Source organism: Equus quagga, chromosome 11 (genome assembly GCF_021613505.1).
Source record: "Equus quagga isolate Etosha38 chromosome 11, UCLA_HA_Equagga_1.0, whole genome shotgun sequence".
Lineage (NCBI taxonomy): Eukaryota > Metazoa > Chordata > Mammalia > Perissodactyla > Equidae > Equus > Equus quagga.
This window is the reverse complement of record NC_060277.1, coordinates 103442218-103467148: the sequence shown is the minus strand read 5'-3', so window position 1 is coordinate 103467148 and position 24931 is coordinate 103442218. Positions and strand designations below refer to the sequence as shown.

The 24931-nt window shown below is 38.7% G+C and overlaps 1 protein-coding gene across 4 annotated transcripts in view; it reads right to left on the bottom strand.

Annotated features, from left to right (window-relative positions):
• The window catches only part of CEP112 (centrosomal protein 112), a 460069-nt gene that overhangs the window by 224929 nt on the left and 210209 nt on the right, over positions 1-24931 (bottom strand). For all 4 annotated transcript variants that reach the window (XM_046677462.1, XM_046677465.1, XM_046677464.1 and 1 more), the window contains 2 exons: positions 22256-22363; positions 80-262 (listed from right to left, as the gene is read on the bottom strand). In XM_046677462.1, the coding sequence (XP_046533418.1) occupies positions 80-262; positions 22256-22363 (291 nt within the window). The remainder of the gene's footprint in view (positions 1-79; positions 263-22255; positions 22364-24931) is intronic.

The window sequence follows — 24931 nt, the reverse complement described above, 5'->3', positions numbered from 1 at the left end:
AAAAATAATAAGAAAACATTAAACGCTGATGACTTTTTAAAAATAGATACACGTTTTATAAAATATTATTGATAATTACCTGTGAATCTCGTTTCTTGAACTCTTGAATTTGATTTTCGTGCTCCATATTGGCAGCGCGAAGCTGTTTTTCCAGGTTTTCAATTTCCCGTCCATGGTCTCGGACTAGGCTATCCTTCTCTGCGTTACGCTGCTGTAATAGGTGCGTCTTCTCCTGTTCATGCTCCAGCTTCAGCTCCACTATCTGATTGGACAATGAGGAGGACAGTTCATCAACAGAACATCCTTGTCGTCATGACAACTCATGGACAGCTTAATTTTTCTCTAATTTGTCCAAGTTGAAAATTTTATTTTTGCGTCATTATTACCTCACCCTTGAAATACTCTCATTTTGGGGGGATTTTATCCAAACCTCCTAATATTCAAGACAGTTGGGCATATTCAGTAAATCGTTCTGCAATCTGTTGACACAAATGCCTGAACATTGAAAAAGATTATGTTGAATGCTAGGTATTTCCTCCCCAAGATTTCGGGTATTACTGAACAGCAATGGTTATAAATGGTTAATAGTCAGTATGCTTTGCTTTTTGCTTAAATATATACACGTCAAAAGCAGCAATTAAATCGGTCAGTTTTCTTTATAATTTTCAAATAAAAGATCAGAGCTAAATACGCATCTGGATTATTGTATATACAGTTGTCTTTTTAAAAATAAAATGATAAATTTCAAAGCTCTATTATCTCGTTGTCAGCTACGGTATACCAACATAAACAGATGTTATGTGTTCCAGAAGGGCACCTGCTGTGCTGCAAGCTTGCGCCATGATTTCATAAAAAGCATTCTATTCTCAGGATCCTTTCCCAGTCCACTCCACACTGGAGCCTGTGACCTTGGCCAGTCTTAGCCTCTCCCTGCTAGACTGAATGGCAGCCCGAGACCAAGGGCCTGGTTGCCGCAGCTTTGATACTAATCCTCCCAGGCTGCGCACAATGGCACCCTACCTGGCCTGCACACTATAGCCAGCCAGGCTGTCTTTGAAGCAGGTGATGAATAGGGGACTGCAGGAAGCCAGCTTCCCCAGTGAACTCCAGGCCACACAGCTGCTAGGAACAGTCACTTGGATTTTTCTTCAGTTTTGGTGGATTTCAGGGTAAAAAACTGCTGTTATCTAGAATATGTTGTGTTATTTTCGGCGTGAGAATCCATCTTCAAAAAAGCTAACAGTAGGAGCCTGCTCCAAATCGATCTTGTTTCGTGCAATGAATCACCAGACTACCTTATCTTAAAGCTATAGCATTCATTTCTCCAGGCGTGCACGCTGCACTCAATTTCAGAAGTTATTTTCTTTTGAGATTTGAAATTCTCATCCTCTAATTGCAAATTAAGAATCAAAACACAAATTTAATCTGCTTTTAATCACAGGTTTCAAAATTTTTTCTTATTGTGATTTTTCTTAGAGAGTTGGAAAATGAACAAGAAATTTTTGACCACTCATACATTTATTAATTTAGAAGAAAGAAAACTATACTAACTCTTGAAAATATACAATTATCATAACAAAATAATGTATAAAATAATATAGAAAAATTTTTTTGCATCTGAGAAAAAAGATGCATTCTAGTGATTTTATGTCTTTCTAAAATTTATGGATCCTTCTTCCATATTATTCTACTGTTAGTAATATACAGAAAAAAAAATAAAAATTTCCTCCTTATATACTATATCAAGTAGTAAAAAAAAGTTTTCCTTATTTAAAATGTGCGTGTTTTACTTTGTGAGTCATATAACCACAATGTTAATCCCAAGAAAAGAGAGAATTTAAAATTTTATTGATATTACTGCATTTTTCAGGCAGCCAAGTCTATGAATTATTGAGTTAGAACATTTTTAGTTCTTGGACATGTTATTATTTCTACTCAGTGTTACACTATCAAGCATTATTACGATAAAATTATAAATTTTAGTTAAAATCATTTAACTATGTGACACACTGAAAGGAAATGGAAAATTCTACTGAGATCTGATTCTCAAAAGCCTCAGAAAAATTGGGATTATGGTTGTGATTTAAAACTGACAGACAGCAAAATACTTCATAGTACTGTAGGGAAAAGTAACCAGTTGACCTATAATTAAGGCAGAAGAATGATAGAATTTTTTCCTGGTATGAGATAGTTAGTGATGGAGCTGCTCATTCTACTCTCTAGCAACGATGCACTTCCACAGGAACTTTCTCTGAGTTATCTGAAGATTCTGATGGACTGATCAATGACCCTGCTCATGTTCAAATTTCAGTTTACTCATTTAAAAAATCAGGAAAAAGTGAAATAGAGATAATGGAATTTCAAGCCCAAAGACAGATGCTCATAAATTATTAGTTACTTTGTCAGGGCCTGTTGTTCAATGATGTTATTTAATGAACAAATCTCAAGGTTGCTGGAGCCTTTTAAAGTGAAATAGCTTAGGTTTGTCTGCCCAATTCAACACTACTTGGGCAACTTCTAGATGTATGAACCCTTTCTGGTTTTCGCCTAGGTTTCTTCACTGTCAGCATCTTCTGGCAGGTGTGTCTTCTCCTGATAAACGGTAGAGTCCAGGAGAAATACCCTAATGTTCTAGGAACATCTTAATGATGGTATTCATAACCACAAAGACCACTGTCAAGGTGGATCTGTGCTTAAATTCAAGGTTTCACTGGTCCTTAGCCCACTCCACGTAAGTAAATGTTCAAAAAATTTCTTTGGGGGTCGGCCCAGTGGTGTAGTGGTTGGGTTCATGCACTCCGCTTTGGTGGTCTGGGGTTCACAGGTTCGGATCCTGGGCACAGACCTGGCACTGCTCGTCAAGCCACGTTACAGTGGCATCCCACATAAAATAGAGGAACTCCGGCACAAACGTTAACTCAGCAACAATATTCTTCAAGCATAAAGAGGAAGACTGGCAACAGATGTTAGCTCAAGGCCAATCTTCCCCACGGGGGAAAAAAAAAATGTTCTTTGGATTTTCCAGTTCAGTCCTTCACTTGTGGATGTGAAGGTGAACATGTGAAGGATGTCAAAGGTGAACATGAAGTAGCATATCTTCTTTACCTTGGACCACCGGATACTTTTGGTTGACCAACAATAATGTCTAATGGAGCTAATGATGACCAGGAGGTGGTAAATCATGCAAAATGTGGAGAATGCAAAAGCAGACAGCATCCACAATGATGAATGCTGAATGGTCAAAGAGGTCTCTAAGTCTAAGTGGTCCAGAATCCATAATACATGCTACAGAGGGAAGAGGACACACTATAACCAAGAAACTGCTTAATTAAGGCCAGCTAAAGAGCTCCCTGTAATATGGGAGGAAAAGATTCAAGTTCCCTAATCCAAAAGCACTGAGCTGTGGGCCAGATAACTGTACTGGGTATGTGCCCACTCTACATGTATTAAAACAGATTGGCATGTCTTTCAGGAACAAGGGAAGTGATTAGCTCTCACATGCAAGCATCTGGTAGCATCCGGAAGTCCCCTGAGATGCTGGGCTTGCTGGCTTGGGGGTTGGGGGTTGTGGGTTGTGCATTGGGTGAGAAAATGGCTTTATTGCCTAGGAACTACTAGGTTGACTCGCATGAAATTGTCATTTTTGTATGTCAAAATAGAAGATGAATAGGGGTCCTACTCCATCCACTATGCTACCCCCCATACACACTGATCATGAAGTTCAAGACAAGTTTTGAAGTTCTGAAGTCCCTGAGGGCATAGCCATCCACCACAGACTAAATCATTTTGCCATCTGTTGCTGATGTGCTCATTCTGAGGCTTCAGGTAAGCGTCCAAGGGCAGGAGCTCATTCCAGGCCTGAGAAAGACCAAGACAGAAGCACTAGATAGCCAAGTCTCTGGGGTGCTGGAATACATATTTTAATTCTGGTAACCATTTTAGAGTGAAATTAGTGCTAGCAAATGAGGCCTGAACACCTTTTAATAATCTTATAAACAAAAAGACAAAGGAAATGGAAGAAGTCGTTACTTCTTAATACACAACACATAGAAGCCCAACACATCTCAGTAACACACCTCAACATCAGAAATTCCAAAATCAGAAATATAAACTATAGAAGATGGTAGAACGCATCCAACAAGTTAAAAAGGAGGATTTATGGACAAAATACTGACTAAAATAACCTCAAATGTAACCAAATTAAAAACTCTGTATTCTACAAGCCTTGGTATAAGAAGGGTTAAAGCTGTCAACAGTAGGGAGAGGGGCCCTCCGTCTTCTCTGGCTGAGAGGGAGGAAGTGGAGGACGCCCAGTTAGGAGCTCTAGTAGATCCGCCCTGCTCTACAGACTATGAAGGTTGAAGGGTCTGGAGCGGCGGAGAGCCTACCCAGTACGACGTTCATCTTACCCCATGGATCCTCGCCATCACACCCTGACAGGCGGTCACAGCTGCTGCTGGAACAGTTTTAGCAATAAGGTAATAACTGTATTCCAACCTATGCCTCATACTGAACACACCTGGCACTGGAACTTCTGGGTAAAGATAGCTAAAAACTGTGAAAAGAACAAAACCAATGCTAAAAAAAAAAAAAAAAAAAACCTTCACTGGCAGCAACCAAACAAGAAAAGAGGGATATCATCTTGGCCACAAATTTCAAACAGTGGTAGTCAAGGAAAGAAAGAGAAGATTCTAACATGATCTGGTGAGACATACTATTCTGTCCCCACCCCACCCCCACCCCCAGAGGCAGAACTGCTGAGTTGAAATAGCACTGAGGAATATCTTCTAATACCTCAATTTTGGAGAGAAATAGACTGCAGAGCAATCATTCCCTTTTCCCTATCCTACCTAGGTGAGGGACATGGAGGGTGATTGTATGGAGTAGAAATGGCTGCTGGAAAGAGAGGAATAAAACTGGGAAAGTAAAAAATTGGGGCTGATTCTCCCTAATAGAAGCATAGGCTTCAAAGCTCCAATAAAAAAAGAAAAAACCCAGGGCCTCACCCATGGTGTAGTGGCTAAGTCCAGCACACTCCACTTTGGTGACCCCAGCTCACAGGTTTGGATCCTGGGAGCGACCTAGACCACTCGTCAAGCCATGCTGTGGCAGCAACCCATGTACAAAATAGAGGAAGGCTGGCACAGATATTAGCTCAGGGCTAATCTTCCTCACCAGAAAATAAAGAAAAAACCTTCCAATAGAGAGAGCAAATTCTGGTGTTGGACATTAATAAAATGTTAAAAGACATAGCAGATATCAGTTTCTCTAACAAAAAGTTGCTGAGAGCCCCAGCTAAATTTTCCTTCTCCATCTTTATCCTAATCTCAAGCTGTAGCAAAGGAAATGAAACAAAATACCTATGCCCTCAAACTGAAACTCTGAAGAAGACAGACAGGCTGAAAATAAAGGCAGAGAAGGAGTCAAAGAGAATTCATGCATGCTACATCAAAACAAACAGTAGATGTGGACAGAGCTGCCCACTTTAAGCCCAAGCAAGAAAAAGGAAAAAAGTATCTAGATAACTGTAAAAAATATTATATCAGGTAAAAACTAACTTATCAAAAAATGTGGAGTGGGGGAAGGATGGAAGGGCCATTATTCTGGAGGGGAGGCAAAACATACCTTGAAAATTAGAAACAATTAGAGTGATAGGAAAACTTAATAAGAACATGAGTGCAATGAAAGAATAACTCAAAGACAAGAAGATAAAACAACAGAATTAACCAAAGATCAAAATAACCCCATCACAAAATTAATTCTAAATTAGAAATGGCAATGAGTTGAATAAACGTGGTTGAAAATCAAATCACTAACACAGACAAAAGATTTGAAATAATCATAGTAAAAAAGCCCATGAAGGAGACAGAAAATAATGTAGAGAGAAAATAGAAAGAAACCCCATGAATACTGGATATGGTATCAGAAAATTTCCCTGAAATGAATGAAGAGTTGAATGTGTATATCAAAAAAGCACACTGTAGGGGCCAGCCTGTGGCATAGCGGTTAAATTCACACACTCTGCTTTGGTGGCCTGGGGTTCACAGGTTTGGATCCCCAGCATGGACCTACACACCACTCATCAAGCCATGCTGTGGCAGCATCCCACATATAAAATAGAGGAAGATGGGCAGAGATGTTAGCTCAGGGCTAATCTTCCTTAGTAAAAAGAGGAAGATTGGCAGTGGATGTTAGCTCAGGGCCAATCTTTCTCACATGCGCACACACACAAAGTCCTGGTGGTCAGCATATAACTGATTTACATAACAAACTCACTCTATATAACTATGAGAATTATGGTGATAGAACAGAATATAAATGTTATAAATCTCAACAACGTATCAATGATACTATAATTGACAAAATAGAGTGGTAGGGGTGAGTGGAAGGAAGTATAAGCATGCTAATTTTATTTTTTTATAGTAGGGAGTAAACCAATGCTCTCAAAACTGAACCATAAAATTTAAAAATGACTCTAACCTCCATGCATTTTTAATATTTATTTTTGAATGTTCTAAGTAATCATATCTCATAAGGTAAAGAAATATTTTTCTAAACTTCAGAAATTCCTTAAGTTTCCCTTGTTTCTTTATTTCAGCTCATTTCATATAAAATTAAATATTTTAATAAAAGTGGCAAATATAGCATAGTCCCATTTCTAAAAAATTGTTTTTGTTTATATATCTACTTATCCTTCTATTTATCTATCTCTGATAGAAATTTCTGGAATGATACTCATACAAGATTAACAATAGTCATTTCTGGAAAATAAGATCTTACTAGAATTTTTGCTTTTCTCATTGTGTGCCATTACCATGTCAAATGGCAACAGATCCCTTTAGAGGAATATTTACTTGTCATAGCATCACAAGAGCCATTATCAAGGGACATGGTCTCCCTTCAAACACACAGGTTCTGGGTCTGTGAACTGTGAACTTAGATCTAGAAATGTGATGAAGGACCATGGTTTTCCACTGAAGCAGAGAACTGTCTAAAGTGTACTTGCCAGCCCTTGACATTTTTCTTGATGTTGCACAAATAGTACTCTCATTGGCCTCTGTCTATCTTATCCCTCAGAACAACATGTTCTATTCACTGTCACCACAGATCCCTACAGGGCAAGACACCTTGATCCCCATTCTAGCCTTGCTGCCCATTACAGGAATCACTTCTACCTTCCTTCTGACATTTCAGTGCCCTACCTGGAGTCTGCCATTTTGGAGCTCTACCACCCTAGTGAAAGGAGGCAGCCTAGTTCCATAGCAGGGTCTCCTATACCCTGGCATAGAGGCAGCCCCCAGAGCTGTTCAATGACATTGACGCCCCCACCGTCAGTGCATACCTCAGGACCTTAGTGAAGGCAGTATCTTCCAGGCCCTCCCATGGGGTAGGTTATCTGGTGTAAGGTAACAAAATGACCCCAATATTCTCATTTTCCTGAGACTTTGACCTCTTCCTCAATATGATGTCAAGGCAGTTCTGGCATCTCCACGTTGGATCAGTGTCACTAGAGGAGTGGGGAAGACCACTCACCACCCAGTAAAATCCACCTATCGTAAAGGTGCTACATTTTTTAAAAAGAGAGAGAGTCAGGTCAAATATTGTGAACAATTATATACATCAGACTAATAATAGTTCAAGGGTCAATTTGCTTTAAAGTCTTGGCCATTAAAAGACAAGGATTTTTCTATATGGCCTGCCAGGTAATACTTCCTTATCATCCCACATCCCACTCAAGAGCTCCCTGTGGAAAATTTTTGCTTCTTGATTGTGAAATTTAGTACTACTTGTATATAGTAGACAAGACTCATGGCATTAAGATCCCCACTAAAAGACAGGTTCATCAAGCCCTGTTTTTTTCCACTTAATGAGATATGGACTTATCATCAGGTTATGTCTCTGAGCAGTTCCCTATTTGCACTGCAAAATAACACATTTGAAATGTCAAAATAAGTTACCAAAGTCTCTAGAGTTCCAGAAATTTAGCACCAGAGGGACAGAGTCTACTGTAAAGTTAGCACCATTTCACTAGACTGACCTTGTGTCCTTCCTAAAAGATGTTGGAAGCTTTTTTTTTCATTGCAGTTGTATAACGGAAAACGTGCTACTGGACATTCCATTGCATGAGAGATAAAGACTCCCTTAAAGATAAATTTAAGGACATAAACAACTTTCTCGGAGTCTTTGCAGTCAGAGTAAAAAACACATTTTAGCACAGAAAATACCTCAGTATGGTCTGACGTTCTGAACAACATCTTAATAGAAACAGGCACCAAAAAAATAGTAAAACTTCAGCAGTATGTCAAGAGCAGAAATAGAATTTGTCATCTGTGGGTGACCATGTGGTTCCAGGGTTAGATGTTTGCTAGAACGAAAAGAGCCATCCATGAAATCTGTCAATCAACAGGTCAGTTTAGCCATGCAACTTCTCTTTATTTAAAAGTTTAATATTATCATTCTAACTGCTTCAGAGATGGAACAAGGGCCTGCCGGCAACTGTGTGTCTTCATTCCTTTTCCTCTCAGTCAACCGTCGACAGCCGGCGACAAATGCCTGCTGAAGCTGAGGATCTACCGAGGACTGACGGCCGGAAGCACAACAGGATCCTGAAGGCAAGCTGAGAAATGACACACGTGCTGGAAGCAAGGACCGGTCTCTGCGGTTCTCTCTCCTTTTTAACACGCTTACAGGTGCCAGGTAAGTAAGTATTATGAAGCTTTTACAACTTTTGAAAAACTAGCTACTATTTTTTATCTGCCAAATCTCAATTAAAACCCAGGAAGGATTCAGAGTCAAATGCTTCATGAAGATTTTTCTTCATGGTTTAATGATGGTCAATTCAAGCCACTCGAATTGAGACAATTCGTTAACTGAGAATACACCCTCGTAGACAGAGTTCAACATTTTTGGGAAAAACATGTCTTGACTGTATATTTTAATTTTGGTTTATTTTACTTTATGTCTGTTTTTCTAAAATACGTTCAGTTCATTGTAGTCTAGTACATCACTGCTGTTGAATGAACACAAAACATAAAAATCATCAGTTTCCCAGTTAGCGTGAAATTTAGAAGAACAAACAGACCAACCAGGTAATGAACTCCTCCAGTATAAGACTGTCTTTACCGTCTTTGTACTTTCCTCCCGTCAACTACTGCAATGCTACATAACTGTTCATAATTTTGAATGGAACGTGGCATTCAGGAGCAATAAAAAAGCAGAATCAGAAGTAGTCGGAGGAGAACTACTTCCTCTTCCTTATCCAAACTGACTTGCCTACCTGCGTAGTCTCTGCCGGTCCTATGCTTGAAAGGGTTGGCTGGCCCTGCTGCTGTCTCCGGCGAGGCCCTCCATCTGTGCCCTGGATTCTATCCCCATGGCCTAATCGAGCATGTTGCTCTCACAATTATCCCATCACTCTCTGCGTCATCAACATTTTCTTCTCCATTGGATCATTCTCAATCAACAAATATGTTTTTTACTGGACCTCATTTTTTAAAAACTTCCCCTTGACCCTACATACCCCTGCAGCTACCACCCCATTTCTCTGCTCCTCCTCTTTCAAAATTCCTCAAAAGGGTTGCTCACGTTCCATTCTCTCTCCACCCATATCATTTAGGCTTTTGTTCCCACATTCTACTGAAACTGGTCTTGTCGAGGTGGCTAAAGACCTTCTTGCCAAATCCAATGGTCAGTTCTCAGCCTCCATCTAACTTCCCCTCTTGGCAGTACCTGAAACAACTGGTTACTCACTTCCTCCTTCCTGAAACACTTACTGCACATGGCTTACAGGAAATCACACCTTCTTGCTTTTTCCTTCTACCCCTCTGACTGCTCCTTCTCAGTCTCCTTGGCTATTTCCTCCACCTCTTCCCCATCTAACTATTGGTGTGTCCCTGGGCTCAGTTGTGTGACTTCCTTTCTTTCCTCTCTCTACTCATGTGTCAGTGTCTGCCACCACCTTCACCTGGTTGCTCAGCTGGAAGACTTCTGAGTCATGTTGGAGTTCCCTCATCCCCTCACCCTCCACTTCATATCCATTAACAAGTCCTGCAAGTCCTGCCTGCAAAATATATCCCAAATCTGACTACTTGCCATTACCCACCCCCGACTCCTACCTGGTCCAAGCCCCGGTAATCTCTTGCCAGACTACTGCAGTCATCTCCTAACCAGCCTCCCTGCCTCCTCTCCTGCCTCCACTGCGATCAATGCTCCACACAGCAGCTAGAGAAATCTTTTTAAGACGCAAACCAGATGTGGCTCAAGGGCTTCAATGGCTTCCCATCACACTCAGAGTAAAACCTGAAGTCCCAACCACAGTCTCTAGAACTAGACACAGCCTGCCCCCTGCTCACCCCCACTCCTGCCACTCTCTCCCTAGCTCACTGCGTTCCAGCCACACATCAACCCATTCCCTCTGCCTGAAATGTTCTTTCCTCACCTCAGATTTTTGTATGGTTTCCTCCTTCACTTCATTCAGGTTTTTAATTTAAATATCACTTCTACAGAGTCTTCATTGACGTTATCTAAAATAACACCTTATACGAAACCACCACCTCATATAAAATAACCCCTTCACTCACAAAGCAGGATACTGCTTTATTTCATAGCAATCATCATTACCTTACCTTACACTGTATTTTGAGAGAAAGAGTGTGTGTGTGTGTGTGTGTGTGTGTGTGTGTGTGTGATGGTGGTGTTGTCTACTCTACCATAAGGGCAGAGACTCTATTTTGTTCACTGCCATATCCTAAGCACCTGGAACAGTGTTTAGCACAAAGCAGTTGCTCAATAAACATGTGTTAAATAACGAATCATTGGAAAGATATTATTTCTATTTTAGATTGTTAAGGCATCTAGAGAATGAGAACCATCACTTAGTCATATCACTATCTAGGAAACATGTTTAAAATGAAGACTGACTAACACAAAACAATACACACTTCATATTACAGTTATTGAAAAGAACTGTGTTCATCTTTTCCCTCCGAATTCTTACTTGAGATAAAGGTGCCATTTGTTTTAACCTAGATGAGAAAAATTCCAAGCCAGAAAAAAAAAGAGGAAGAGGAGGCCCAGCCTTGAGTACCTTTCACCAAGTATCAAAGCCCATTCTATAAACCCAGGCCTCCAACACTTGGCCTGGACCCATGGGTCCAGGCTCTGCAGCTTTACGGCCTGGGTCTCTGATCCTGGCAGCTGAATGTGCAGGAAGCTGGCAGTTCGCCTGTTGCCCGTAGGAGCAATCTGCACCTGTGGCATGGCTGCATTCCTTGGATTAGGTGAGTATGGGAAGAAATAATCTGAAAGACTTGGCACATCACTGGATCAGGGACTGCATTTGTCTTGATGACAACTGAGGAGCAGAGTGGCTGATATGTAGTTGAGGATCAAAAATTATTTATTACAAACTGGAAAAGGAAAGTCAAGCCAAAAGACTTTAAAAAGAGTACAATAAGGTGAGCAAGAAGAACAAGACAAAGAACAGGAGCATACGAGGTACACAGAGAAGTGGACTCACATTTAGAAATCAATAAACCATATGAACATCCATTTTGAAGATTCATGGTCATTAACCTCACCTGGGACTTCAATGCCAAAAAGAAATTTTACCAAATTTTTCTAGTCAGATCAGTCATGCCATCACTAAAATAATTTCAAACAATTCCCACTGCCAGCAGCTCTCCTGTTCAAATAATTCCTCTAGTCTCAGCAAACGGCCTTGCCTCCTATCTCACAGAGAAAAGCCCCCAGTAACAAGAACGTCCTCATTTTCCTACTGCAGATCTACACACCTCTGTGCACCTGTCCTCCCCGCCTCTTCCCACTCGTCACAGCAGATGCCTGCCCCTCCTCTCTGAGGCCAGCACCGCCACCTGTGCCAGGGGTCCTAGCCACACATCTCCAACTTCCTGGGAACCTCTCCCAGGGAATATCTCCCCTCTGTTTTCTCTGTCTCTTGCTTTCTACTGTATCCTTTTCCAGTTGAGACTAAATAGTCAAATTTCTACAAGGTCTGATTTTAGGCTACATTACCTAAAAAATCTAGATAACTAAAAACTAAAATATTTACAAAGGCAAAATTGGGAACCGCATGCTATCTGCTTTTTAAATATCTCAAGTGATCTTAAAATTCCCCAATCTGGTATCTTTCTGTCTTATCTTTACTACTGTCTTTGCTACCAAAATATTTTAAGTTTCAGATAATGGTAACATGCAATGGGTTGGCCCCTCAGTGTTTTTTATCATCATCAACAATAAGTATCTATTCTTTCTGGAGAATTTGACCACTTGCTTATCTGTTGAACTGCATTTTCCTTTAAGGGCTTTGTAGTGAAAAGAAAAGATATAAAATATAAGATTAAAGAATGATATGATGGGATTGCCAAAAAAATCTCTATGGTTCAGGAAATCCTAGCATGCCTGGTTTGTTGTTTCCAGTTTGAATGAGGTTTGTGAAAAGACAATTAGAATTGTCTTTTTGTTCCAGTGGGTTATACAGGAAAGAAACAGGAAATCTCGATGAAAGCTTGGGCTTTACAGGATATTTGTGTGAGGGTTTATCCCATGTGTTTGATGTTTTTCCCTCAGCATCTGCACACTTTATGCCTGCATTTTTGGCTAAAATATTTTAAAATACCACTTGGCTTTTTTTACTTCATTACAGTTCCTGGCATGATGCTTTCTATGTGGGAGGGGCTCAAAAATTAAAACTCAGTAAGGAAACTGAGGCCCAGAGGCACAAGTCATTCATTTCCTCTGGATGTGAATTCCCTCATTATAAAATGTGAGGATCAGACCGGATAAGTGCTTCTAAAACTTTTCCACCAAAGTACCCCCAGCAGCAGCAAAAATGAATAGTACCCCCTGGGGGATCTGAGGGCATAGCCTGAAGCAGCCTCTGCCAACTGGAAGTTTCTTTGAAATGTCCTATTTTATCTTAAAAATTCATGAGAACTTTGCATTTTACAAAACAGGGAAGTCTATGTTTGTTTTAATATGAGTATTATTTCAATAGTAAAACTACTTTGCTTTCCCACAAACTAGTCTCATGAATCCAACACTCCAGGAAACATGTCTGTAGCTTCACATACACCCTGGCAGTTGTCCACTAGCCTGGGGACCACCTACCCCAATTTGAGAAGCAAGGCCCTGGGTGATCAGCATCTAAATCCCCTTTCAGCGTGAAATGCCATCACCATTACATTTAAGATTTTACATTTTAGAGAAAAGTAAGGGAAATGAATAGGAAAGTTGTCACATTTGCACTTGAATGGCAACTGAGCAGGTAGGTGGAAGCCCTGAAATAAGGAAACCCAGCTAGACAGGTACGTCAGTCAATGAGTTGGTGGTGGAACCAGAGACATCTACACAGGAGACACGCAGAGGGGCTGAGGGTCTAATCAGGCAAAGGAACAGAGTCACGGAACGTTGGCTCTGGAAGGGCAGTGAGCTGTAGGACAGCCCCTCACAGGCACAGCCCCCTCCTCAGTGCTCCCGACAGCTGCTTCAACACGCTCAGGTTGGAAAATTACTTTCTCATAAGACAAACCTTTACACATCTGAATAATTCTTCAGGAAAGAACTACTTTGAAATGACTCAGAATATTCCTCACAGTGCCATCTACACACGGCTTCACTTTCTGCTCCTGGAGCTCCATGGGGAGTCCGTTTAGAGTGGAGGCCAAGAGCGCGGCTCGGCTTGAGGCTTTGATTCTATCACTTATCAACTGTGTGGGACCTTGGACCAGAAACTTAATTGGCTATGCTTCAGTTTCTACAACGAGAAGATGGGAATAATAAATAATGGTAACTGCCTCACAGATTACTGTGAAGATGGCTGAAGTCATGTAAAACGGGTAGAAACGGTACCTGGCCCAAAGTAGGTCCTACTCCCTGTTGGCTATTATGGTTACCATCACACAGACCAAGGGTAACATCTTCTGTATTACAGACCTTGAATTTAAAAATACATAGATATGCAATTCTCCTTAGTCTTGTCTTCTCTTGGCAAAATGTCCATATTCTTTTAAATATTCCCTCTGTCATAGCTCCAAACTGTTCTATAATTCTAGAAACTCCCCTTTGAACATGTTCAAGTTTGTTAGTGTCCTACTTAAAATGTGGTGAGCAGAATTGACTTATTCCTTATGTGACCCAATATGTAAACAATATACTGGGACGCCCTCTTTCACCTCTGTTATCCCATTGTCCCTGGCGTTTCTTTCTCTCTTCCTTGCCATCCCCATCTCCTATAGCCCCCTTCCCTGCCTCATATTTTTTGCAGATGATTTTCTAAACTGAAGCATGGACGTTTATATTCAACCTCAATAAATTTAATCTTCTTAATTTCAGCTGTTTAAAGCTTCAGAAAATGGATTTTCAAATCCTATTTGCCAACTCCTCCTCTGAACTCTAAGAAGCAGGAAACTTTACTTCTATATCATCATCCAGTGAGTGACACACAAATCTCACTAGTTGACACCAGTCCCCCAGAGATGGCCCTTTGAACTATCACCTAACCACATAAACGTACCAGTATCCAAACCATATTTTCCCATACTGCGTTCGTGAAGGACCTTGTCAGATGGCTCAGTGAAGTCTGGATATATTACATCCACTTCTCTTTCCTTATCTACCAGGTGGCCACCCTGTTCAAAGAAGGAAATGAGCTTAATCGGCTTCATTTTAGTGCACTTGTGCTGGCTTGTAGGGACCACTACTGTACACCTATCCTTTCTCATGATAAACTTTCACAGTAAAAACCTTAACAATTTGCAGTGGCTGGGGGAATACTGTTCCAGTTGTTAGAATTTTCCGCTGAAAAAAGGTTTAAAAAAGTTTGTATACTATCACATTGATAAATATTCTCCTAAAATCTACTAGCACATACTCCTGCCTTTATCTTTCCTTAGTTACCCCCTGGGATCTTCATTCTCAACATCAATTCTATTGAACAGGCCTATAGACACAGGAAGAATAAAAACGGGTGAAACCTGCACCAACCAGAGGGATCCTCGTGAGTTTTTTAAAATTCCTGTTATACATTTATATAACATTTACATCATTTATCTCTTTTTCATGAAATGAAATACAAAAGAATTGATGCAAAAGTGTATGGTTTCTATTACTGGCATCAATTCCTTAAACAATTAGTCAATTTTCCTTATTAAGTATTTTTGACTAAGACTATAAAAGACAAAAATTTGGTAGAGTTTTTAATCTATCATTCTGAGAACAGCCTTTGAAGCTTAATATTCTTTCATATGAGTTTATATGAATGCCTTTTTACACTAAAAAAGTGACTGTCACATTAATAAAGACACTGTCACAACGTGGAAAGTCAGGGTGTAAAAGAAGAATCAACCATGATTCCATCATCCAAAAAGTAATCAACGTCATTGTTTGAATATTTCTGTGGATTTTCAAGGTTAAGGATAATTGGGCCAGAGGGTGTAAACATATTTTATGACTCTTGGTAGGCACTACCAAAATCCTTTCAAAAAAGGCTGCATTAATTTATAATGCCACTAGCAAAATATGAAAGTACCAATTTTACTAACCCTTTGCCATGTGTAGATGGTACATCATTGTTCATTCTGACTTCCACTTTTATTAACACCAGGGCAGAAGATGCTTCTACATGGTCTTCTACGTGACTCATTTCTTCTGTTTCTTTTCTTTGCCAGGTCATTTATTAGGACATTAATGATTTTCTTATGATTTGTAATAATTACTTTATATGCTAATTATTTTGTTATAAATTTATTAATTTAATAAAATCACTCTTTGCCCACCATATTTGCTGCAAATAGTTTTTCTAACTTATAACAATTTTTATTTAGTCAAATGTTAATTTTCTTCAGTGAATTTTCTAATGTGTTCAACTTTAAAAAGCCAGAATTGTACCAAAACAATCACAAAATAAATGCAAATCAGGAGAACTGACATTTTTCTTGTTTTTATTAGTGCTTCTAATACTGCTTTTAACCCCAAAATCACCTCAATTATACCTTGTAACTATAACATGTTAACAACCAACATTTCTTGCCCTTCCTTAATATTCTTATTTATATTTGATGAATTATTACCTCAGTTTCCCTTTTACTCCCAGTCCCCACTTACAGGCTCTACTTCTTGATAAAAGTTTCTATGTCTAGTTTCTGAAGTTAGTTTCCCAAGCAACCTCCATTCCAGTACTAAAGTTCTGGAGAACATCCTCCACGGCTCTTTAGAGAAAGTGTGTTTCAGTGGAAATATATGTTTTTAAGTTGGTATATGTCAGAATGACTTTCAGTTGCCATCATCTATTAATCAGAAGTTAGGTACTTCATTCTTACATTACACCATTTGTTTTGAGATGCTGATAAAATAATTCTATTGCACTGGCTTTTGCAGTTAGAAAATCTGAAGTTATCCATACTTTGGTGCCTTCAAAAATAAAATAATCAGCTAATGTTCTTTCATCTATGTCTTTTCTTATCTTTTAGGCTTTTCCTCTCAGGTAATTCTGTACTGCATATAAATTGTTTGAATTGATTTTGTATTTCATTAATGCAAATTTATTATCCACTTAAAATGCTATAGAATATAATATAAATGTTCTATATTTAATCTACTCTATTGTTTCTTAGCATTCATAACTTTAATGTTTTAATTATGCAAGTAATGTATGACACATGCTTATTGTGAAATTTTAAAGGAAAAAGTTTATTTAAAGCATACAATGAAGTCTCGATTTATCATAACTTTAACCCATAATTCAAAGCCCATTCCATAGACACGTGTAAACCTGTAGAATTTTAAAATGAAATTTACATATCTAACTATAAGATACAGACACATAAATGTTATAATTTGACATAAACGAGATCATAATACAAAAATTGTGCTGTGATGTACTGTATTCCCCGCTTAAAATTATGCCTCAGAAACCTGTGTATGTTGGCTCCTACGAAGTTCTATCAATGTCTTTAACATTGTCTTTAAGTACATAGTATTCCACAGTATAGATTTAGCATAATTTATTTAATCATTGGCTTTAACTTTTTTTCATTATTCCAAATAATCCTCCATGAACACATATCCTTTTTGCACATGCGTAAATATTTCTATGGGCTAGGTTCCAAGAAATGAAATTTTTGCATTAAAGACTATATTAATTAAATTTTTAATCAATAGAATACAGATAAATGATTTTAAAAATTAAAACTGTAATGATCTTACAATGAAAAGTAACAGGCCTTTGCCCCATCCCACTCTTTTTAACTATTTCTGCTTTCCTTCTTGTGGCAGTTGTTCCATACCTCCACATAACATGTGTCTAGCTCTTTCTTAGTTTACCACATCGAGGCATTGTGTGCAGGCTTTCTACTATGGCACATGGGACTCAGCTCATTTACACTCCCTGGCCTCCTCCTTTCCACTCGTCTCAATATAGTTACGTCATTCTTCTCAGTTCCTCCACTGGTCAAACCTGTAACTTTAAGAACTATACGAAACCCTCCAAGTCTTATTTCATTACCTGAGCAGCACCTTAAAACCCCACTTCATAATACTGACACCTCAGTGCCCACCCTTCCCCCTTTCTGTCCTTACATCCCTTTCTCCCAATTCCATACCTATGTCACCCCTTACCTTCACTGTTACAATAGCAAGGATGAAAATCTTTAAGCTCTGTTCTGTAACCATAAATTAGTTCTGAAAGTTGAACACCAATAAATGATATCTAATTATTATGACTAGTATATACTGTTCATTGAAAAGCCCATTTTGCTAAGATTACATTTCTTTCTTTACTGGTCCAATGTCATAACACCTGTGCTGCTCAATGGAGACTATTTCTAGAATTAAGTTCCAACGTTTTCTCCTTTTTTTTACATTTTCTAATCATAATACGTGTAGTAAGTGGTTTTATGCTTACCCCTATTTGATGCTCTTCCTCGTGATGCCCCTTCCTGCAGGAGGATTCCACAGGCAGGGTCTCGTGACTTGCCTTGGCCAATGGGATGTGAGTGGGTGTACCACTGTACTTACTACTGAGTAAGCTTTAAGAATCAGCGTGTGTTCAGCGATTCCCCACCGCAATGTTCCAAATAGTTCATTTGGGAAACTGGACTCCAGATGACGTGACATAGATCAGACTGTAGCCAACCCTCACAGGACATGTGGCATGGGCGAGAATAAACCTTTGTCGTTCCAAGCCACTGAGACTTGGGATCATGTTTACCAAAGCAAAACCAAGATATCCTCCTGCACTGCCTGGGAGGCCTCTGAACAGCTATCATTCCACCACTTTCCCCCACTGCTCTTCCAATTACTGGATCTCAAATCCTCATTTTCCTCCGTTTACTCTCTTGTTTTTCTAGAAAACATCCCTCGATAACTTCCTAAGAAAGGGCACATGGAAAGTAAACTTTGTGAGTCCAAGTCTGGGAGTTTCTTTGTGCTGCTCACATGATAGATAATTGGATTGGATAAGTCAATTGACTTTAGAATTTTGGAGGCATTCTCTTTGAGGATCTCCTTTTGCTGATTAAAAGTCTGAAATCAGTTTGATTCCTGTTCCTTTGTAGGTGGTCTGTTTTTTCTCTGAAATTCTTAGAGAGATTCAATTCATATGGCCGCAGAGAACAGGCCTATAACATAACTGTGTGAAGCAGTGTCTATAAAACACATGGAGAGAAAAACGTTCAGCGAATAGACAAGTACCAGCCTTACACAGAGAAGCGAACTGTTTCTCCACTTCAGTTGATGGCTGATACGGGAAAATGTGGGCCTATAGTTGCCAGATTTACTAACGTCGCAAGATAAGCCCAAAATTTGTATTTTTGTATAAAACCATGTATTTTTAAATGGTAAGAACTCATTCAAAAATTACTTTCAGAGGCCGGCCTGGTGGCGCAGCAGTTAAGTTCACATGGTCCACTTCAGCGGCCTGGGGTTCACCGGTTGAGATCCTGGGTGCGGACATGGCACCGCTTGGCACACCATGATGTGGTAGGCATCCCACATATAAAGTAGAGGAAGATGGGTGTGGATGTTAGCTCAGGGCTAATCTTCCTCAGCAAAAAGAGGAGGATTGGCAGCAGTTAGCTCAGGGCTAATCTTCCTCAAAAAAAAAAAAATTAATTTCATAAACTCTGGGCTGGCAAACAAAAACAAGCTTGAGGGTCTGAAATCAGCAGTTTGCCACCTCCGGTTAGGACTTTCCTCTGTCCTTGGTGCATACACCACCACAGAGAGGTACTTGTCACCCCCACCTCCTGCAGCTCTGTGAAAATCTTCTGTGTCATTTCCTTAACGATTTCCCTTCCCCCCATTTCTCTGTTCTCATTCTTGGACTCCTAATCAGACAGCGATGTTCATCCTCTCTGGATGATTCACTCAGCCTCTCACCTATTCTGTCTCTTGGCATTTTGTACTGTTTTCTGGGAGAGTCCCTCAAATTCGTTTGTGGTGAGGTTAAAAAGCAGTGTAGCAGAGCAGTTATGAGAAGGGTATTAGATCCAGAAAGCTTGGGTTTGAATTGTAGCTCTGCAGTAAGAGTGTGACCCTGGGCAAGGTATTTTTGTTCTCTGTTACTCAGTTTCCTCAACTGTTCAACGGACATGATAATAATAGTACCTACCTCTATTGCTCTGTTTTCTACTCACTGATTTTTGCTGTTATGTTATTTTCTTCCTTCTGGTTGTTTTGGGCTTAATTTGATCATCTTTTTCTAGCTTTCTAAGGTAGAAGCTTAAATCATTGATTTGAGACCTTTCTTCTTTTCTAATATAAGCATATAATGCTATAAGTTTCCCTAAAAGCACCACGTTTTCAACATCTCATGAGTTTTGGTGTTGTGTTTACATTTTTGTTCAATTCAAATGTTTTCTTACATCCTTTGTGGTATGCATTCTTCATATTTACTACATAATAAAGTAATTTTAAAATGGTACCAAGGGTTATAAAAATTGGATATATCTTTTATATTTATGACTATTAAAAACCTTTTAATCAAAAGTATCTAAATCTTTCTGAAGGTATCAGAGAGATGTCATATAGAGAGCTTGGCAACAGGGAAAGACTCCCAGAGAAATCAGGAACTTGGACTCTCCTTAAGACTGTAAGCTATTTAGCTTGTGACCTGGAGCAAGTCATTTCACGACATAGTATTAATAATGCATAGTCATAGAAGCCCAATTTTTTTAAGAAATAAAATACACACACACATAAAACCAAACAGGTGATAACAAGTGATGTTTTCATTGGTGATCACATTAAGGACACTGAAATTCCTACTTACTTTTTTTTTTTTGAGGAAGATTAGCCCTGAGCTAACTGCTGCCAATGCTCCTCTTTTTGCTGAGGAAGACTGGCCCTGAGCTAACATCCACGCCCATCTTCCTCTACTTTGTACGTGGGATGCCCACCACAGCAGGCGTGCCAAGCGGTGCCATGTCCACACCCGGGATCCAAACCGGTGAACCCCAGGCCGCCCAAGCAGAATGTGTGAATTTAACCACTGCGCCACCAGGCCGGCCCCCCTACTTTCTAATATACAGATAGTAGACAGATGTATATTGACCAAAACTAAAATCAATTCAATAATAATGAACTGTATTTCTATTATCAACTCAATCATAGAAACATAATGCAAGAGAAGTTGAAAGAAATATAACAGAAAGTTTCTGCTCTCTTGTAGATTGTACTATGTTCTGGATAAAAACAGCTCTATATGATACCTTACAACACAAGAACTGATTTAAGTGTACAGAATAGTGAGATGATGAATGCTGAAATTTCAGAGGAAGAGGAAATGGGTGTGGGCTGAAAGGTCATGGAACATTTGATGGGAGGTTGAGGTGAGTCTTGAAGGATGGGCATGATTTGCTTAGAGAGAATGGAGCAGGACCATCCAGGTAGCGAAAATGACAAAGAAGGGCCAATTTTCCAACTTGTGTCTTTATAACTATTTTGCCTTTACATCGTTCCTATGAAAGTAACTCAGGGATTTTTACCAACATTTTAAGATTAAAACAACACCACCACAATAGTCCATAAGGTCACATGTCAGACCAGACTTCCTTTTCATGGAAGTCAAGTGAGCCATTAATTGCTATCACTTAGGAGAGGGGATAAAATTCAGTAATCACAAGGGATTAATGAGTTTTTGATGTAGTACCCACTTAATAAAGGATTAAAATGTAATAGTGAAAAAAAATTATTCAGGTGTCCAGAAGAAAAAGGTTCAAATATCGTCTTTAGAAAAAATTTTCTTAATTAAGTGATTAAGCTAACATTTTTCTAGATGTGAAGAAAATAAAGCAAGCAAATTAGACAAACCAGCAAAAATTAATAGCCACCTTAAATGTTCCAAGAATCAGCTGGAATACATTTTTAAAAAGACAAAAATCAAAGCTGTTTTTATTAATAAATAAGAGGCAGAGTGTTGAGAACAAAATCTAAGCTCCTTAGGATACCACACACGTCCTGGTCCTAGCCTGACTCTCCCCCGTCGCCTCCCACAGCTGGAACCTTCTGCTCCACACTCCTGTTACACCAGTCTTCATCGTCATTTTTGCTCCTTAAACACTCCCAGCTTGCACTCATCTCAGGATCTTTGAACTTGCTGTTCTCCCAGGCTGGAACACTATTCTTCCAGAGACTTCATGGCTGGCTCCTCCCTAGTTTTCAAGATTCTCAGCACAAACGTCCACAGCTTAGAGGCTCCCTGACCACCTCTCAATGCTGGTAACTCACCTCTCGTCCGCCGCCCGGCAAGGTCTATGGACATATCATCTTTCCTTCTTTACAAATCACTCTTTGAAATTACTTCCTTTTTTATTTATTGGCTGACTGTCCACCAAAATGTAAGCTTCGTGAGAAAGAAACCTTGATGGTCCTGCTTACTACTCTGCCCAGTGTGGGCAACAGCGCTTGGTACACAGTAGGTACCCAAAACTACTTCTTAAATAAATGAGTAAGTCAAACTGATACTCTAACAGGAGTAGGAGAACTCAAGAATCACAATAAATGTTTTAATTAAACATTCAGATTAACAAACTGTCGGAATAGACTCCAGTGGAGAGTTAAAATTCTCTGTTTCTGGATTTTATTGAAAGAAATATTATTTTGAATATTTCAAATATATTGGGAATAACGTTCTTAGTCACACTGTCATCATGTAGAGATTTTGTGTTATAGATATATTTAAAGAGAGACTACACATGCATTAAAAAATTAAATGGCATCATAAAAGCGAAAGACTAACCTGCTGTTCATATCGTTGTTTGACATCTTCCAGCTGCCATAAAAACTCCTTTGATTGTTTCTCACGAAGAGACTTGGATCTAGTTAGATCTGCTTCCACTCTTTCCATCTATAAAATTTAAAAATCAAATATTAAATTTTTTAAACAAAAAATTGTATTCCATGTTTCAGTAATTTGTTCATTCATTAAAATGACGATTTTAAACACCTCACCTGCCCTAATGGTGAATAATAAAAAACTAATGAAATATACATCAATTTGTGTTTTTATATATTTTAATGGTTTTAACTCAGGGAAATAAAAATTGGAATATAATTGACTAAATTCTAACATTATAACAATACTGTAATGGAAATATAATTTTAAACATTCAAATACTTATTCAACAAGATTTTATTAAGGCCTTAGTATGTGCTGAATGGGAGAAAATATTTGCAAAACATGTATCTGAAAAGGGACTTTGTACCTAGAATATATAAAGAACTCTTTAACTCAATAATAAACAGGCAATTAAATTCAATTTTTAAATGGGTACTATTTGCAGATGACATGATTTTATATACAGAAAATCCTAAAGAATCCACAAAAAAAGATTAGAAATAATAAATAAATACAGTAAAATTGCAGGATACAAAATCAGCACACAAAAATCAGTTGCAATTCTACACACTAACAACAAAGCAGCAGAAAGAGAAATTAAGAATACAATCCCATTTACAATTCAACAAAAAGAATACAATACCTAGGACTAGATTTAACCAAAGAGGTGAAAGACCATGGTTGAAAGAAATTGAAGAAGACACAAAGAAATGGAAAGATATTCCATGCTCTTGGATTGAAAGAATTAACATAGTTAAAATGTCCATTCTTCCTAAAGCAATCTATAGATTCAACACAATCACTTTCAAAGTTTCAACAACATTTTTCACAGAAATGGAACAAAGAATCCTAAAATTTATATGGAACAAAAGACCCTAAATAGCCAAAGGAATCTTGAGAAAAAAGAACAAAGCAGACAGTATCACACTCTCTGATTTCAAAATATTCTACAAAACTATAGCAAGCAAAACAGCATGGTACTGGCATAAAAACAGATACACAGATCAATGGAACAGAATCAAAAGCCCAGAAATAACATCATACATCTGTGGACAGCTAATTTGCAACAAAGGAGCCAAGAACAGACAACGGAGAAAGGAAAGTCTCTTCAATAAATGGTGTTGGGAAAACTGGACAGCCACATGCAAAAGAATGAAAGGTGATCATTATCTTACACCACATACTAAATTAACTCAAAATGGATTAAAGACTTGAATGTAAGACCTGGAACCACTAAGACAACACAGGCAATACGCTCGTTGATGTCGGTCTTAGCAGCATTTATTCAAATACCATGTCTGACTAAGCAAGGGAAACAAAAGAAAAAATAAACAAATGGCACTACATCAAACTAAAAAGCTTCCGCCAGGCAAAGGACTAAATCAACTAAATGAAAAGAGAACATAACAATTGGGAGAAGCTATTTGCAAACCATATATCTGATAAGGGATTAATATCCAAAATATATAACTCATATATCTCAACAACAAAAACACTAACAACCCAATTAAAAAATGGGCAAAAGATCTGAACAGACATTTTTCCAAAGAAGATATACAGATGGCCAACAGGCACATGAAAAGATGTTCAACATTACTAACTATCAGGGAAATGCAAATCAAAACTACACAGAGATATCACTTCACGCCCGTCAGAATGGTTATAATGAAGAAGACAAGAAATAACAAGTGTTGGAGAGGATGTGGAGAAAAGGGAACCCTCACACACTGCTGGTGGGAATGCAAACTGGTGCAGCCACTATGGAAAACAGTACGGAAAAATTAAGAATAGAACTACCACATGATCCAGCTATTCCACTGCTGGGTATTTATCCAAAGAATATGAAAACACAAATGTCTAAAGATATATGCACCCCTATATTCACTGCAGCATTATTCACAATAGCCAAGACTTGGAAACAACCTAAGCGCCCATCAGGGGATGAATGGATAAAGAAGATGTAGTATTTATACACGATGGAATACTACTCAGCTAAAAAAGACGAAATCTGGCCATTTGCAACAACATGGATGGAGCTTGAGGGTATTATGCTAAGCGAAATAAGTCAGAGGGAGAAAGCCAAATACCATACGATCTCACTCATAAGTAGAAGATAAAAAACAACGACAACAACAAACAAACATATAGATACAGAGATTTGATTGGTGGTTCCAGAAAGGAAGGGGGACAGGAGGAGGGGCGAAAGGGTGACAGGGTACACGTGTATGGCGATAGGTGGTAATTAGTTTTCGGGTGGTGAACATGATGTAATCTTCACAGAAATTTAAATATAATGATGTACACCTGAAATTTATGTAAGGTTATAAACCAATGTTACCTCAATAAAAAAGATAAAAAACTTTTATATAAAGGATCAGCTCATGAATGGATAAACAAAATGTGGCATATCAATATGATGGAATACTATTCAATCTTAAAAAGGAATGAAGTACTGATACATGACAAGATGGATGAACCTTGAAAACATGCTAAGTGCAACAAGCCAGACACAAAAGGCCATATATAGTATTGATGAGGATTTTTAGGCTGCTTAATTTTAAAACGGTTTATGACGAG